Consider the following 19,447-nt stretch of genomic DNA (forward strand, 5'->3'; position numbering starts at 1 on the left):
TGTCTTTTATAATTTCAGGATTTAATTACATAATGTGGGTCACACGGTTGGTGTAGTGGTTAGCGCTCTTGCCTTTGCAGCAAGAGGACCCGGGTTCCCGATCCCCAGTCAGATCAACGGCCTTTCTGCATGGAGTTTGCATGTTTTCCCCATGTGTGCGTGGGTTTTCTCTGCCTCCCACAGTCCAAAAAACATGCAGTATGGGGATTAGGTGAATTGGACACTCTAAATTGACCATAGGTGTGAGAGTGGGTGGTTGTTTGTCTATGTATGTGTCCTATGTACAGTACATTAAATGTACAAAAATAAAAAGTGGCAGGACAGGTTTGTTTTTTTGACAAATAAACATTGGACATTAAAGCAAACTAATGTCTTACAATCTTCTTCTACTTTCAGATCCGTAGCACCATTGAGAACAGTTTTGTGGGCTGGGAACTGGAGGAAGTTTTATTACTTGACATGTCGGTCGATGACGGAGATTCAAAGATCCAGAACCAGCTGAAGAAGCTCCAGAGTCCTGTTATCCTGTTGTACTGCACAAAAGAGGAGGCCAACACCATCTTTGAGGTCGCCCACTCTGTTGGGATCACTGGCTACGGCTTCACATGGATAGTGCCCTCGCTGGTCGCTGGAGACACTGTTGTCGTGCCTGCCGAGTTCCCCACAGGTAGGAGATCATGTCAGGGAACTCCAAATTCAAAAGTCACAATTGAAAGTTTAAAGGCAAAATCCTTTAAATGACATGCTGTGTTTGGTTTCTGTTTATCCAAAGTACCATGAACGCATGCATTTTCTACACAGACGGCCTCATTCTGTCTCCTGAGTGCTTTACTCCACAGGATGACTGCACAGCTGAGAAATGCCACCAATGGTGTAGAAAGTTTACTATGGTCACACTTTAGGAACTTTCTTAGCCTAACAGTCTGTAAAAAAGTGACACATGGGAGATAATGGTAAATGCTGAAAAATAGTGTCCTAGTAACAGGACAGTTAGAATCATCATGCATTTGGCCCTTATATTATGTAACATTATTCACTCACTCACTGGTGTTATATTTGCAACCAACAAATCTCCTCTGTAGCATCTTTTGACTTTACAAATAGAATTTGGTCATGGTATGAACTGCTTATTTTCTTCAGACTAATGCCAAGCTTTTGCACCAGAGAGAGAAACTCTGTCTCATATTCTGACCCAATTTTATTTGAAGGGTCAATCTGGTCTTTATGTGACACCCATTTACATTGACTTTTTTTCCTCCTGAAGTTAGTTTTGTCAGTGAGGCAACAGCAGTGCAACTTCCCGAGTGCCTCTGGGAAAGAAAAGATGCATGAAAGTGCCACATCTAGCTTTTACTACACCATATAAGAGGCCACCACATCTGAACAGCCCTTGTTTGTAAATCTTTCAAAATATTTAATCTATTAAAATACTAAGGCAGCAAAATGAATACCATGAACACAGCTTTGATGAGGTTTGTTACATTTTTTTTAAAGAATTTGTCATTTGTGACGTCCGGCGTAAAGCTGCTCCTGCCAGAAATGACATCATCAATGTCAATAAGTTGAGCGTGAGGTGTTTTGTGGGATGTGTAGCACAACTCGCAAGCAGCTGCGTCGATCAGAGTGCATAATCACATGATTCTTGAGCCGCGGGGATGAGTTTTATGAAGCGGTGTCATCGCCAGAACCTCCTCCATCCATCCATCACATCACTCATGCTGTCCTGCAGCGGCTCCACTGGCTCGCGGTTAAGTTTCCGTATTGCATTCAAAATCCTCCTGTTAACATTCAAGGCCATTCACAACCTTGCCTCTCCATATCTGTCCGACCTCCTCCGTGTTGCCACTCCCTCTCGTACCCTCAGATCGTCCTCTTCTATTCACTTGACCGTCCCCTCCGCCCACCGTCTCGTCATCAGAGCGTCTGAAACTAAGAAATATCAACTCACTTCCACTCAAAAAAGATCCATGATCTCAGTTGCACCGTCACATTTCTAACAACATTTTGTATTGTTTGTTTGTACCTTTCTTCATTCATTGTTTGTTGTCCTTGAGCGCTGAAGGGTGACTATAAATAAATGTATTATTATTATTAAGAAGTTACACGTTTCAAACACTTCCTGCCTCTATCCCACGTCTCTTTTATTGCTTTAATGTCGCTCATTAGACGTGTGAGACGAGATGTCAAAAAGTGGTTCACTGTATCTATTCCATATCTAACCAGTCTATACATTGGCAGCAGTAAATAGACGTTATCTCCTTGGCTTCACACGAGCACATGATGCATGTTGCACACTAACTCTAATCACCTCTGTGGCTGCTCCTAAGGTGTGCAGCGTCTGCAGAGGTGCATGCTGCGGAGCCTTGAGGGAGCATAAACAAGGCTTAATTGTCTTAAAAACTGTGCAAGCCGGAACCGTTTTATTTTTGGTCCCACGTACGGAGATACCGGGATAAAGTGCTGAGGCATTTACTGCTTGTGAAAATAAAAACAAAAGGTCCAAGATGTGTCAGCATCCATTTGCGATATTCTCCACGCGTGGACTTACTTGACTTACCAGATGTAACTTTGAAGTGATGTTGTTTCCAGATTTAGATTTCAGGTAGCTATTCAGATTTTTCTATTCTTTTTTCCTGCAAGACAAAATAACAAAGTGACCTTTCCTTACGAGCGAGGGAGCATCTCTCCTCCCTCAAACATCTCCGCTGGAGGTCATCGAAACCTTTGAAAGGTACAAGATGGGGTGCATGGACCACTCAGCCGGCTCACACAGTCTGTCAGACGCACCTGTCAGGCTGCGTCATGTAACACAACTTTCAGCACTTGGGGGTTTGACAGACACTTTGGGAAAGGCCAGTTCTCAGTTGGAATCAAACCTGTAACTGCTGGTGATGTTTGCCATCACTACAACTGCTGTTACTTTGACTCTATGTAGGAGAGTTAAGTGTAGAGCAGGTAATGTATTTACTCTGGCGAGATATTACACTCCTGTCTGTTCTCAGCACTTTCTGGGGAATGGTTGCCAGGTTCCACCTGAGATCAGTGTGCTTTTCAAGCACTGTAATTCAAACTTTTTACATCTGCTCCCTTATTGGCATCCATAGATGATTTACTATAAATTGGACTTGGGTGTGTGTTGTGTGCCTGTGTGTCTTTGTGTGTGTGTGTGTGTGTGAATTTATCTGTGAAATGTGCACTTGGTTCACGATTTCATTTGCATGAGAAAATAATGGGTGAGTATGAGTAAATTGTGTCTATACTTGTTGGACTATAAGTGTGTGTGTGTGTGTGTCTGTCTGACTATTCCAAATTAGGGTTCCACTCTATAAAGTTTGATATATCGCCTATCAGTTATGTAAATCACACAACAACTTCCCCTCTTGATTTATGTTGCCACAGAGATAATCAGGATGAGCTCATGCTCTGCTTGAATTATCGCAAAGTGGAGGTGGCAGTGCGCCTGTGTCCACGCACACACACACACACACACACACAAACCTTTTTGATTTTTCATTGAATTAATCATGTGAGACATAATGAGAGATCGCCCGCTAAATGTCAATCACTCACATGATGAATAGGATACATCATTTGTATCCAAATGATGATGGTTAGGAAAATGTCATGCTGTACATAGGAACATACAGTATAGTTTGAATGTTGAAATGTGCATTAAACCTGAGAATGTATGCACAAATATGCTGTATATTGAAAACAATGTATGTCGTTTCCTTTGCTGAAGCCAACCTGGAAGTAGTAATATATTGGATAGCCACTGGGGGGGAGGGGGTGAAGAAGTCAGTTTAAATTGAAGACTATGGGAAAATGAGACTACTTCTTACCTGATTTACAACATTACTTTTCTCCACATTTAGAGGAAAATAGAGAATAAAGCATGCCGTATATGAGTGGGCACCAGTGAGACCACCATACTGCTGTCGTCTACCAAAGAGACAGACATGGTGGAAAGAAATCAGCATGTGATAGACAGAATCCAGTCATGAATTAACCAGGATAACATGCTATTTGTTAATGTGAGTTGTTCATTTGTAGACTGATTCTTGCAGTCGGCTCTCATCGCTGACTTTGAAATGCAGCAGCAGAGAAGCCACATGAGGCCTGTCGTAGCAGTCGACCGCAGTAACTTGTGAACTTGCGCACAGCGTTACGACAGCATTGCACAGCGTGTGACTGATGGTGTCGTGGTGTGTGCGGGCGGTGGGTGAATGCAGCAGTTCAGGGTTCAGAGGAAGGTGTGCACTGGCCATGAGGCTAATTTGCTTACAAGACACTCTTAATAATTTGCACCATGTGTGATGAAGAGCCTCCAATTCTACCGGGTATTTCCACCGATGCCTTCCATAAGCTTTGCTCTGGGGAACCATCCCCCCCCCTCCGCCCTCCTCCTCTTTCCTTCCCTTTCCTCCTCATTTGTTGTTCCTTCACTTCTCTGTGTTTTCTGTCTCAGTATTTCAGCCTCCTCTGACTCTCTGCCAACTCTCTGATTTGCAGTTTTTTTGGTCTTGTCTTTGCTTTTGTGTCTTTGTGTGAGTTTCTCTCTGCTCGTTCTGTCTCTGATTTTCGTTCCTCGTCCTCTCCATCTCTCTCTCTCTCTCTCTCTCTCTTTCTGTCTCTATTCCTCCGGATCAGAGTTGCACAACATGGATGCACACACCGCTAACACAATCTCCCGATCTGACATCACTGACAATAATAAGCTGTTTCCAAAAATACCCAGTGATAGTTTGCTTGCATGTAGTCAAAGTGTTGGTGTGGGTCCGTGTCAGTAGCCAGTATACTCTGGTATACTGGCCAGAAAATCCAGCCTTGACAGCTTCACCGCTGCTGTTCAGCTATAACATTGCCCGCTGACATGTCCGTGTTATGACAGTTGAACAGGTCCCATGAGGTCTATGAATATTCACACAGTTCCCAAGATATAGAAAAGAACACACCACTTGGCACATGCAAGTCCACATCACTCAAACTCACCCGCACACCTTTTTCATGGAGAAATAAAAGTTATCTTTATTTTTATATATATATATATATATATATATATATATATATATAAACAAGTGATGGGAATGAGTGAGTGAGTGTTGAGAGAGTGTCAATAGTGTGTGACATCAGATGTGGTCCCGGAGGGTCAAAACTGTCAGCGCCAGGGCCCCGTGAGGACTGCAGGTTGCCAGGGTGCCCGTCTATTTCTGCCCACTGACATGGTAGTGCTCTGGCTGACATGTGGTCATACGCTGTCAGATGAATGCAAGACCCCCTGATGGACACAGGGATAGACAGATTAAACGGCAGACAGAGAGCGAGATAGCCAAATAAATTGGTTTGAAAGCGGGGCGGGCTTCACTGAGATCCATGTGAACTGAACCCAGAGCTGACAAATGGGGGCCCTCTAAGAGGAAAATGATTTATTGTCCTTTTTTCTTTTTTTTCAAACGTCATACAGACACTTGAAGCTGTGAGTTACATCACACCAATGCCGATCAAGGTTTAAATTGGGCATTGTGGCTTTGACTTTGGCTCAAAAACTAAACCAAAGCTGCTCATTTCTACCAAGTGGCAACAGCTCGTGACATCACCCATAAGAATCTGACGTCACATGCTGTACAACCGGGCAACTGTTGGATGATACCAGCTGTCAATCACACTGGTCTTCACTCGTATGTGCCTTTCTTTATTGTCTATCTTTCTCTAAATGGGAACAAAATGTACATCGTGTGGCGACTGAGACTTCCCGGAGAAGACTTTTAATGACATTGTAGATCAAGTGAGAAGTACTTTCATTTTCTCCTAGACTTCCATTCAAACTGGGCTCTTTTTGCAACCAGCAGCATGGTGGCTATTCAATATATTGTGACTTTGTTGTTGGCGTCAGGAAGGAAAGGAAAAAAAAAACAAAAAATTTTGTTTTTATGTACAGTCTATGATTTCCACCCAATTACATGGATTATAATTAGCAGATATTATCAGCTTTCATAAGCTTCATAAGCAAATGATAATGATTAAAAAAAAACCTAGCCATTTATTATCTATATTACATTGTTCACCTTAAACCAGAAATACCAGCACAGTAGCTTCAATTATGCACAAAATCACCACCTTCAAAGGTACATGCACCATGCAAAGCTGATGATCCGTGTGAATGAACACAGAGGCAGCACTGATTGTGTGTTGTATGACAATTATCCCGAGACAGTTAATCAAAATGTAATTGTGCCTTATTTGTTCTAATGAAGTTGCTGATTGTTTTGAAAGCTTAAAACACACTCTAACAAACAGCGCAGTTGTTAGTTTTATTACATTTTCTAATGTACACACTGTGTGTATTTAAAAAAAAAAAGAAAAAAAGAAACTGTTTTGAAGATGAGGAATTAACGAGTTTGGCAAAACTCTCCTGTAATAAATTTGACACGAGTGTAAATTTCCCAACTGAGAGCTGGAGCGAGCCTCTGCTGTTAAACGCTGATATACTCACATCTTGGCCTCTGAACAGTGTTTCCTAACGCATAACCCACAGATGATATGCCTGTTGTTGGTTTTTAATTGGTGAGAATGTTTTCATGGCGACACAGTGATACTAAAAGGCATTTACATGCTCACCCTGTGTTTGTGTGTGGGTTTTCTCCAGAAACCCCTGCTTCCTCCTTTAGATTAGATTTTAAATTGTCTGTAGTTTGAGTGTGAATGGTCATTTATGTTCACACTAGTGACCTGTCCAGGGTGAACCCTGCCTCTGGCCCAATGTCAGCTGAGATTTGCTCCAACTGGATGGATGGATGATGGCACTTCAGTTAGTAGAATAGTTATCAGAGCAACATTTTCGGCCTCATGGCACCAATCCTGTTAACACGATCCTGTTTTTAAAGTGATTAAAACCTCCAGATACTGCATTTTGCTTCTCCTCACGTGTTTTGACTGTTAAAACGACGTAAAACGTGATAGCAGCATTTATTCTATGGGACAGATCAGGTTGTGGAAAGTGAATAAGCGACACTATATTTCTGCTTTCACCCGGTTCATCTGCAAGTAAATATGAGTAAGATTGCCCCATACATTCATAAATCCTTTACATTATTTATCTGAATAGGTAAATAAAAATGCCAACCAAAAATAGTCAAGCTCCATGTCCCAAAAATGAAAATTGTTGGCCCTAACTGAAAACCGAACATCAGGAACACTTGGCCGAAAACCGAAATACCGAAACATATATTATGTTATATTATGTTATATTATATTATATTATATTATATTATATTATATTATATTATATTATATTATATTATATTATATTATATTATATTATATTAAATTAAATTATATTAAATTATATTATATTATATTATATTATATTATATTATATTATATTATATTAAATATGTTATATAATGTTATATTATATACAGAGACTTTCCAGCATTTAATAGGTGCTGTTCTCACATCTTGTTGGAACCGTTTTATTGGTGGTCCAAACTGATCTTGATCACACTCTAAGCGGGAATAGACAGGCACGTGCTAGCTGCAGTTTTTACATGCATGCGTCATCACAGCGTCCTGTGAAAAATGCGTTTTTCGGCCGATATGTTTCGCATGTTACCCAAAATGGTCCCAGAACAATCCCAATCCCACAAATAAGCTCTCACTTACCTGATAAAATCCTGACAGTAGTGAATGGGAGAGCTCAATGACTGGTCATTACAAAGAGGCTCCACTACCTGGCACCACTCACTGTGTAAAATCAATTAATAGAGACTGTTTGTCTTGAGTTAATCATCTTATCAATAATGGCAGATTCATCAGTGAAAATCATTATCAAAATGTCAGCTCTGTTTTAATGGACGCGTAATGGGTCTAATTTTGTGTAGCGCGTTCATGTGTTTCCACAGAGTAAGTGAAAGAAGAAAAAAAAAAAAACACCACACACACATTGATTAATGAAGTTCCCTGTTCTTGAGTCCATACAGGTAAATCACTGTCGTTTGTGTTTGTGTGAGTCGAAGCAGGGGGAATATCCTCAGCTGGAAAAATAAGTGTTCAAAAAACAAAACGACAGACAGACAGACAGACAGACAGACAGACGGGCATCATGGCAAACGGATAAATGAGCTGATGTAACGTGGAAGGACACCTGGAGAGACTGACACAGAGAGATAGGGAGAGTGAGGGAGACAGAGACCTGCTCATAAACAGACAGATTGTCAAAAGAGAGTAGGATTCAGGCTGTCAGAAGGGCAGATAAACAGACAAACATACAGAGATCTTTTATACAGACAGATGGACAAACACAGCAAGGTGATAGACGATTACTCAGTCAGGATGCGAGAGCTTATCGGCTGCTCTCTGAGTCATCACGTAGTGAGCGCTCTCTGTCTTTTGGAGTGCGTTCAAAACATGTTCAAAACAACTCTGTATGCCTCCACACAATCACTTTAGTTTGCTCCGTCCATCTGTCTGTTTCTCCTTTGTCTCACTTTGTCATCCTCATATCTGACTCAATCCTTTGTTCCCGATCCCTTGGCCGCTCATGTCTCTATTATTACTAACCCCTCTGTCTCGGACTCTTTCGTCTTTCCACGTCGTCTCTGATCTTTCCCTTTTGCTCTCCCTGCTTTGTGCATCCAGGTCTGCTCTCGGTGTCCTACGACGAGTGGGACTACGGCCTGGAGGCCCGTGTTCGTGACGGTGTGGCAATAATCACTATGGCGACCTCCACCATGATGATGGATCGCGGACCTCACACCCTGCTGAAGTCTGAGTGCCACGGAGCTCCTGAAAAGAAAACCCCCATCTCAGGCAACCCCAATGAAGTGCTCAGGTGAGAGATGGTAGAAACGGAGTATTTATACTACCCAGAAGTATATTTGTACAAGTGTATAATGGCCTTCTTCTGGTTAGGTCATCAGAAAAACATTCAGACTATTGCCATAATCAATCAAGTCAATGTCAGAATATTGCTGAGGAAGTGTGTATGCATTACATACAACCGGAAATAGGACTGCTTGGTTTGGACCGTTTGAGTAGAATTGACATAAAGGAGAGAATATCGGCACACTTCACATTTAGGAGCGGCTGATTTGATCTTTTACAGAGTGTTTAGTCGCCTGGAACGATGTATGACTGAGGCGTTTGGGTTTATAGCTTCTTCTTCTTTCACAAGTGGCTTCAGTATGTCACTGTAATTCATTCCCAGATTAAAATAAAATGAAATTAATTCAAATTTGTCCATGTTTGCTAGCAGCTGAAGCAACAAAGAACAGCCTCTCCATAGGGGATGACTAACAATAATTATCCCGTTCCCACGAGCTATTCATATAGCATAAGTAACTCATTCCCACGCTTATGGCGCGTTTACACCAGCTCGACTTGCCTCGGCACGGCAAGGTTAAGTTGCGTTTCCAATAGTAACAGTCGTTGACATTTGGCTGGAGTTCCATCCATTTTCTACAGCTTAATCCTCCACATGAGTGTCGCGGGGGGTGCTGTGCCAATCTCAGCTGACATAGGGTGATAGGCGGTGTACAGCCTGGACAGATCACCAGTCCATCACAGGGACATGTGATAGTTTTTGTAGCACCTGTTCTTGCAAAGTTCCAAGCGAGCTGAGACGATACTATGCATGACGAAGAGACGTCCAACACAAGAATCAAGCCGAACAATGTCGAACTGTAGATCAGTTTAAAAAGACTTAACAATCCTAAAAATGTGGGTTAATCTCCAACAACTACCAGGCAAATGTCTAAAATCTCAATATTTAACAGAGGAGTCTGGTGTATTTAGCAGATGGAGTCTGTGCTCTGGTCATGGAGGAAGAACTGAACAAATGTTTCTAATGATTCAGTTACACTGAAAATAACTGCTTAACAAGTCACTAGTCACTCGTTTGTGTGTTGCGTATAAAACAAAGTCACGGCAGTTTTCATGCAGCCGTGCAGTCATGACTCCGTCCACGTTGAGTTGGTACTATTTTGTAGTGGAAAACCAACCTAAGCCATGCCGAGGCGAGGCGAGGCGAGGCGACCTGGGACTTTAGTAACGCATAAGTAACTTAGTAATGAATCATTTTTCGGGGCTTCGTAGTAATCCAGCACCAAATCCTCGCCCTGTAGTGGACAGTGTGAAATACAGTGAAGAGGCCATGTGTCTCCGTCAGCTGTGGTCTCATTTGTTTACTGTTATTTACAATTATGCTAATGTCTAGAAATTAATTTGGCAATGATTTATGGACGTTAAAGTGCTGCACAGATTCAGATGGTGTTACATCAACACGAACATCTTCCTGGCGTAGATCTGCACAACCATGGCAACCATGGATGCAGCAGATGCTGACACACACTACACACAATCACACACACACACACACACACACACACCCCTTCATCCACTGCATACTGTGATCATCCTCCCTCCATGTAATAATACCCTCCACACAGCGAAACACCCCCTCCACATGCCCCTTCCTCAGGAAAAGCCAGCTCCACCCCCTCAGCTGTCTGTCCCAACAGCAGAGCATTTCAACCGGTTGTGAAACGCAGCGTTTGGCGGCACTTTGCACTGCACACTACTTAATTGGTCCCACTGGCGTTTCTGTTGGCAAACCCTGTCATGCTGTGCTTCAGAGCTCAGCACATTGTTATACTCGTGGCTGTTTGGCCCTTCTGCCACTCTAGGTGTCTACTGTAGAAGTATGTGTGTGGGTTTGTGTGGGTTTTTATTGAGCTAAAGAGCAACGGTCAGAGGAGGCCAGAAGAGTGTGTGTGTGTGTGTGTGTGTGTTTATACTGTACAGTTTGTGAATGCTAAGGAGATTGTCATCTTTTATTGCGCTGGTGCAGTTTGGGTTGTTGTAAAAGCTTCTTTCCTGCTAAGTAGGAGCAGCTGTGTTCTGGCTAATGTACGGCTCATTTACACGTGTACAGTGCGTAACACATTTATGAGACCACCACCCAAAGCCACAGCTGCCCTAAATTAACAGCACTGGTAATTATCGAAATCATTATTTTTTTTTTATCTTTCTGTAATGTAGAAGCTCTTTAGATGAAATAATATTTTTAATGCTAAAATACAATTATTATTATTATTTGTGAATTTTCAAATTTGCTAAATAGTAAAGCACATTATTATGTATTGATTCAAAATGTCAAATATGTCACATATATTTGGAATTAGTTTTAGTGGTTGAATGTGATGCTTGATTCATTCCTGACTTCTCAGAGAAGAAGACCAGTGAGCCGCCTCAAATTTGGGTATAAAAAGGTGAATTCAGTTGATTTGCCAAATAATTGACCATAACATTTTTAGTTTTAAAGATTTCTAAAATATTTATGTTCCATGTCCTGCTTTTCTGAAGCTTTGTCATCGTGATTGTCAGCTCAGGAGGACGGTTTAGATTGTGTCACAGATTTTCACAGCCAAACAGCATCTGATTTCAAACGGCGTCCTTTGCTGGACCGCGCAGTAATTCCGTCAAACGGTCCGATACACGTCAAAGCTGTATATTTTGAAGTACATTCGAGTCTGATTGGATCTCTGGATTTCAGATGAAAAGTGACAGCCCTGACACACTCAGTCTCTGCCTCTTCTGCTTGCTGCTACAGATTGATTGCGCAGCTCATTTCAAACACAGGTTCCGTCCAGAAGTACTAGTTGTGCATTCAGCTGAAGAACACGGGCTCCTGCGATGGAAAGACACACTCAGCTTGTTGGATCGAAAGGCGTATGAGGGATGTGGACGCATTTTCTGCTCCAAACTTAACTACATCCTACACTGAGGCGGCAACGCTTTGTTGTCCATTCCAGTGAAGTCTTTAGATGTCATTTCAACCCCTGTGCGCTTGTTCTCTCCTTTCTGAGGCTTTGCATTTGTTTCACCACTGCTTACTGCTTAGAGATAACAGCAAGGTTCACAGCGGCTTCTGTTGCCCCAGAATACACTTCCCCCAGCTCTGCTCGTGTGTGCCTTTGTGCAGTTTGCTCTGCCCTGCTCTTTTCTTCTTAACTCTACAGTGGCCTTCTCTGACATGTCCTGTGCTACTCTCTGCTCTGGTCTTCACTCTGTCATCTTCTGCGCTGTCTTCTCTTGCCCTGTGGTCTTCTCCTTTGTTTGATCCTCCACTCTTCTCTGCTTTCGTTCCACTTTATTTTTGTCCAACTCTCCTCTCGTCTCGTCTCGTCTCCTCTCCTCTCCTCTCCTCTCCTCTCCTCTCCTCTCCTCTCCTCTCCTCTCCTCTGCTCTGCTTCTCCCCGACCAACCTGCAGTTTGATAATCGACTTAGCTGTGTTGTTGATTAGATCAGCTGCGATCCCTGGTAAGATCTTTCGCCCTCGCTGCTTTAACTAAATTTGTTTGGTGATAACCTTTGTCTTCAAGTGTTCAATCAAGAGAGATTATTGTTTGGCCTACAGTCTATACACTGGAAAAGGGAATGAATGGCTGTCTGTCTGCCTGGCTCGCTGGCTGCTTGCTTGGTTGGCCGGACCGTTGTCCTGCTGCTTTGTTGCTTCACTAAGTGAATCAGTGGACGAGTAGATGAAAGATGGGTAGAAAGGGAAGCAACTCAATCAGAGAGTTCTCTTGTGAGCTGGGAAAACAAAAACCTCATTAATAAATAAAGTAGAGTCACAAATATGTACTATTATTAAATTATACGTAGTAGTTGTGTCTGGAAAACGGTCTGTTTCGGTCACATAGATCTCAGATTAATCAGAAATCTATAGGATTGCTTTACAGTAATGCTTCTCAGCCATTTTATCTTGTGGATTGATGTGGTGGTGGTGTTTAATATCAGTTGGCAACCGTCTTCTGTATTTAATTATCCGTTATTTGTCTTCTCTCCGTTCGACACGCAACGACCAGTAATCACAAACAAGTGGAAGTAATAGTTTAACCGATTTGATCTGTTTAGTGACTGCTTTTCAGCTAGTTTGACGTTTTATCCATTCCTTTAAACCAGTGATTCCCATGAAAGGTCATTACATATAAATAAGTAGGTTTTTTAATTTGCAGTTTTGTAATTAAGTTTGCAGTAATTTAGGTATGATTTGCAGTAAAAAATATGTATAGTAATTTTTAACAAGTACGGAAGAGGATTAGGGCCACACAGGAAACAAATATTTGAGTTCTGACTTTAAACTCTCAGAGTTCTGACTTTATTCTCAGAATTTCTGACTTTATTTTTAGAATTCTGAATTTAAACTGACTTTAAACTCAGCATTCTGACTTTATTCTCAGAATTCTTAAAGTCAGAATTCTGAGTTTAAAGTCAGAACTCAAATATTTGTTTCCTGTGTGGCCCTAATCCTCTTCCATAGGAATAAAATAAATGCGATGGTGTTTAAAATGTATTTTATCTGACCTAGTAGAGCAGGTAATATACCGTGTATATAGCAATATTGTGACATTTTCTAAGTGTGTAAGTGTCCAGTGTCAGCCGGTACAGTACAGGCCTAACATTACTGTATTTGCAGTGCTGAAACCTGTGGTTGGGATCACTGCTTTCACTGACTCACAAAGAACAACTGGAAGTGTAGATTTAGAATGAACATGACGCGGGAGCGTACACGGCCTATTTCTCCATTCACATTTATCCTGGGAAAGACTTTTGGCTGAGTATATAATATATAATGACAATGGTGGAGGAAAGCAGAGCGTGGAAGTAAATGTTAAAGTAAATCCATATATCCTCAATCGCTCTGAGCAAAGCGGAATGTGAGTGACATCGTTGGGACACGACTGCTTTGTATCCCTTGTAAGTCTGGTGGGATTTGTGACTATTTGACACGATCACACATCGCTAATATTTTGTCAAGAGTGTGAACTTTAAAGCAGTGAGTTTAGTGAGGAAATATGATTTGCCTTTGTCAATCGGGTCTAGTTTACATTTCAGTCTCGCTTCGCAGTCGTCTTGACTCTGTTGTCTCCCACTCATCGCGCTGATCCCTCTCTGCTGAGCGTTTCCATGTCCAGCCGTCAGCGCCACATGGAATACCACAAGAGGAGGACATGCCACTCGGCTAAGTAAATTAAGTCCACTGTAGCCAGCCTTGTGACAATCCAGCTAATGCTACAGTACACGCCTGACAAATAAAGATAGCAGAAAGCAAGAGAAAGAGAGAGAGAGAGGGGCTGAGGAATACACAGCCCTGTGAGAATCAGGAATTTGACAACAGCGGCCCTGACCTTGCCAAGGCGTGGACAGGAGTTGGAAAGGTGTCAAATCCTTTTAAAGCTTGTGTGGATATTTTTGAACTTCTGTTGCCTCAGTGAGACTTTGTCAATGTGTGTGTTTGTATGTATGTATGTACGTACAGGGGCCATGAGTGTGTGTTTATGGAGCAGGCCAGTGGGAGGCATCACAGCGGTAACTGTGATGGGGCTTGATTGGAAGTAGGTCAGGATGCTCCTTGTCTTTTTCTCCTACCATTTTCCATTTTCCTCTCTGTGTGTCTGTCTTCTGCAGAATCTTTTCAGCTGCCTGTCACTACATCGGTTTCTTCTCTGTTTGGTTTATTTAGTTCTTTTCTGCGGTACAAGCCCTCAGTGTCTTGGAAGAAGAAGCCAAAATACCAAACTCTGCAGATAGTTACCCACCACACTGGTGTGTGGAATTTGATATTGTCTTTATCAAAGTGTGTGGGACTTAGAAGCCTTCAAATCGTTTGCAAGAAAAAGGAAAGAAAAGACTATTTATTGTTTGACAATGCCGTAATATATTAGATATATACAGATATTGTATCTCTCTGCAGCTCTTAAAGGCAGAGGAGTCACACACTAATCAAGAGCACGTTCATTCATAATGTTTTAAGTTTTACAGGCCATTAGGTTGGGTCTCTCCATTACACTCTAATTGAAGTTAATGTAGTACTTTACCCAACTAACACTAAAATATTGTTTCCAGAGGGCATAAAGAGAATTACATGGCATTCACTTTTAAGAAGTCATCTCCAGGTGAATGCAAGGTTAAATTTGTCATCTACGGAAGCCTCGAGGCTTGCTGCAGGCACACTTCAGGTACTAATTATCAAAACAATAAATTATCCACAGCAAAAGGCAACAATGACAGAAGTAAATCCATTTATAAGAAATGTCTGAAACGTATTAAAAACACCTAAATAAACCAAAGAATCATTTAGAATAATTATACTCCACTGGTACATTACAGCAGGAACAGGCTAAACACCCACTCAGTAAGACTGGAGACTCACTGAGTCTTGGACGTTCACATATTATTGAGCCGTGTTCGAGGAGATGTGATTTGACGAGAGAAGCAATTTGTAAAAAATAGCTTTTGGAAGCCGCCATCCTGCAGTTTTTGCCCAGAATAAAATAAAATGGCGACGTTGATTTGACAATCTCGCCGTTTGAAGGTTGGCATGATGTTCAGCAGTAGGAGGCCTCTGGAAATACCACACCTTCAGGTGCAACTCCCTGTTATTAGAGACGAAGTGGTGAATTATAATCCCTCAGACTTTAACTTTAAACTGGTATATTTTTAACTCAATGGGGGGAGAGTTTGATAACGGTGTAGTCAGACACACACACACACACACACACACATCATAGAGGCTTCTCGTCTTCTTAAAGTGCCTCAGTTTTGGGGTCACGGATCAGTATGGGTTTGATTTTATTTTATTTGAATTAATTTAATTATCTTTAACCGTAGTGCAAGTTACAGTTCGTATCACCTCGTGTTCGTTACATGTTGTCGATATCTTCATTATAAACATTTGTCACAATGAAAATCTCCTGTGTGTCGTGTGAACGTGCCATGTTAGCCTGCTGTGTTGTGTGGACATTTGTTGTTTCATGGCCGTTGGTAAAGAGCATTAGCGCCCCCTGGAATAGTGTGTGGGTACTGCCATGAGTGACTTGCCTCTTATTCCTCAGAGTCAGATGTACTCACTGTATGACTGCTCAAACCCAAGCGTAGCATCTGTACCGTGATGTTATGGGACACACAGACCTTTACATCCCTATCGTACCAGGACATTGATTTAAAGTGTGCACATCTTTACACTTGTATTGACTTTTATTGTGTCATAATGGATTTAGTTCATTTCATATGATGTGCTTGCATGTACTTAGTCACTACATATGACTACATGTATTGCATTATTTGTTGTTTTTACCTTTTGTTGAGGGCCACACGGTGGTGTAGTGGTTAGCACTCTCGCCTTGCAGCGAGAAGACCCGGGTTCGAGCCCCGGTTGGAACAAGGGCCTTTCTGCATGGAGTTTGCATGTTCTCCCCGTGTGTGCGTGGGTTCTCTCCGGGTTCTCCGGCTTCCTCCCACAGTCCAAAAACATGCAATGTGGGGATAGGTTAATTGAACACTCTAAATTGACCATAGGAGTGAGTGTGAGAGTGAATGGTTGTTTGTCTCTATCTGTGTGTGGCCCTGCGATGGACTGGCGAACTGTCCAGGGTGTACCCCGCCTATCGCCCGATGTAGCTGAGATTGGCACAGCACCCCCCGCGACCCTCTGGCGGAGGATAAAGCGGTAGATGATGACTGACTGACTGACCTTTTGTTGATTATCTATTTATCTTTATATGCACTCAAAAAAAAGAACAAACCAAAACAATCATAATATTTGCTTACTTACGTTGTTACTGTGGCAAGAATAGAACCAACTTTAATTGTAATGATTGGTTTCAGTCGCTGTGTCACATTTGCCTTAAATCCAATCACAACCACACATCTAGAGACTTCCAGTGCTTCTATCTTGAAACACTTTCTTGCCATTAGCACAGTTTATTACACTGTTTACACATTCACTTGTGATGTCTAAATACACTCACAGAAACCTCCACACACACACACATGTGCTACATATTCACACCTCCCCCCTACAATCACACTGTATACCCCAAGTGTGCATGAGGCAAATCTACAGTATGTTTGTCTGCCGCGACCACACACTGCCATCTGGGGCATGTGATCATCCTCCATATAGATTCCTCTTCCTACGACTCCAGTGAGTACATTGCACCGCAGTAATTGCTAAGGAGTGTAACTCTTGACTAATTCATGTCGGGGGGGGTTAATTTATTAAAAATGACTGATCAATATTTTACACCACTCCTCCATTATTCACACAAGAACATGCGCTAAAACATATCTGTGTCAGGCCACGGAGAAAGCGTGGCGAGTATGAGTGTGAGTGAGTGTGTGTGTGTCGTTCTGATTTACACCAGCAGCATCTTCCTCAGACGACACGAGCAAGGATGGATTGTCTGAAACGTCTTTAATGTCACACAAACAACACAAACACAAGGCGGTGTAGTGTTACCGTAGATTTGATTTGAGCATTTCCCGGCGGAGTTTGGTCACCGTCACTCACGTCCGGCCTCTCGGTTTATAGTATCTGCTATTGTTTTAGATGGGAAACACACAGATGCAGCAATATATAAAGACAAAGGGTTTATTAGGTGGGTGGACGAGTGCCTACATCATATTTTGCTGTCTGTATGTGCAGAGCATCCCTAATAATCATGTTACTTTCTGCCATTTCAGAGCACATAAAGTGGCTTTAGTACAGGTTTGGCACATTTTTCTGCACTTTTGCGTTATTGTAGTTACACGACGTTTTGTGCTATCGGAAAAATTCCAACAGTTTCTGGAAGCTGAGAAGCTGCACGTTAAAGCCAACGTGTGGTTAATGTGATGATTCCGCTCGCGCTGTTTCAGGAAGCTGGAGAATCAGAGTCTTTGTCGCCAGAGAGGAGAGAGTGGGAAGAACACCTGCACATACTTTACAGTGACATATTGTAAATATGTTTTAGACTGTTCAAATTTCAATATCTGTTGTTCATGTGCGACTGCAGTGTTTTTCTAAATAAACCTTTATGTTTTTCTTCATTTTAAATTGTTAAAACGGTATTTTAACATGCAGTAAATTGTAAAAAGCTGCCAGGTACTGAAAGTTATTCTGGAAAAAATGGGCAAAAGCACTTAGTTCCAGGACATTCTCTCGGGTTAGGTGTTAATTAAAGGGTTAACTGATAGTTTCATCCATCTTCTACCGCTTTATCCTCCACATGAGGGTCGTGGGGGGAGCTGTGGCAATCTCAGCTGACATCGGGCGAAAGGCGGGGAACACCCTGGACAGATCGGCAGTCCACCACAAAGGGTTAATTAACAAAAGTCTGTAAATCAGTAGAAGCACGTCTCTTTTTAGTTTAAGTTTTGAATCAGTGTACATCAGTGGAAATAAGTTATGCAAGCATCATAAAGTAAAGATATTTATGTTGAAGAAGCAGCTTTGCTGTGAGATATAGACTGTGGATATAAACCTGACTGACCTGGGGATCAGCGGGGTTTACATCCAGAGGAAAAAGTTTGTTGCAGAGGAATTTAAATGGTAAATCTAGTCTGTATTTATATCACACTTTTCTAGTCTTGATGCTTTACACTACAGTTTTTGCCATTCACCCATTCACACCCATTCAATCACACGTTCATACAGCGCATCAACGCCTTTTCTATCACTCATCTGTCAAACCCATTCACACGCTGCCATCAGGAGCAACGTGGGGTTAAGTGTCTTGCCCAAGGACACATCGGAGTCAGGAATCAAACCCACAACCCTCAAGTTGAAAGACGACTCGCTGTACCACTGAGCTGAGAGTGGCTGCCACGTTTACCTTCACATTTTGTTTCCATGCACTTTGACTTCTTCTTCTTCTGCTGATTACGTTAGTGCTTTGGTTGATGTGCGCCCTCTGTTGGTTTAAATCTAACTAAACTATAACTAAAATTAAACTGCATGTGCTATGTGAGGTACATAGAAATGAAATAAGGAAACAGACCTTGCTGGTTGATTAATAAATGAATAAAGTCTTAATGAACAGCCACTGTTTATGACCTCACCCAGAAGAATCTGAATATCTCGTCTCAAGTCTCCGAATTTCAGGCACCATTTTGATGTTTTGCAAACTGATGGTTCACCAGGCTCCTATTGGACGATAGCTGGTGTTCACTCATATGCTCCATGCTTTATCATCTGTTTTCCTCTGAATGGGAACATAATACACAAAATCTACCTCGTGTAGACACACAACTAGCGATTGAGGCCATTAACTCCTCAGGAGAATGTTTACTGATGTTATAAATCAAGTGGCGATGGACTGCGCAGAGGAAACTGGAAGACTTGATCCATTTTTTCCTTTAAACATGTGGTCCATAATCTTGATCTGTCACTAACTAATGATTAATCGCTGATATAACTCGTCTGTCGTGTCTTGTCTTTGTGAGACAGTGAAAATGGTGTCTGTCGTCCAACGTTTTCCGTCCCAGAGTCTGACCTGGGATTGTCCGCATGTAGCTATAATGTTTTTCTGTGGGTGGGTGAGAATGCTGAGTAACCCCTCGCTGCTTGTGAGTACAGAGAAGAGAGATTTACAGTCCAACATGTACCACCCCCATCCTCTTTTC

General features: G+C 42.0%; 1 protein-coding gene across 3 annotated transcripts in view; it reads left to right on the forward strand.

Annotated features, from left to right (window-relative positions):
• grin2ba (glutamate receptor, ionotropic, N-methyl D-aspartate 2B, genome duplicate a) overlaps nucleotides 1-19,447 on the forward strand; it is a 122,481-nt gene that overhangs the window by 73,461 nt on the left and 29,573 nt on the right. For all 3 annotated transcript variants that reach the window (XM_058653369.1, XM_058653368.1, XM_058653370.1), the window contains 2 exons: nucleotides 397-667; nucleotides 8,638-8,830. In XM_058653369.1, the coding sequence (XP_058509352.1) occupies nucleotides 397-667; nucleotides 8,638-8,830 (464 nt within the window). The remainder of the gene's footprint in view (nucleotides 1-396; nucleotides 668-8,637; nucleotides 8,831-19,447) is intronic.

Source organism: Solea solea, chromosome 16 (assembly GCF_958295425.1).
Source record: "Solea solea chromosome 16, fSolSol10.1, whole genome shotgun sequence".
In the NCBI taxonomy this organism is placed as follows: Eukaryota; Metazoa; Chordata; class Actinopteri; order Pleuronectiformes; family Soleidae; genus Solea; species Solea solea.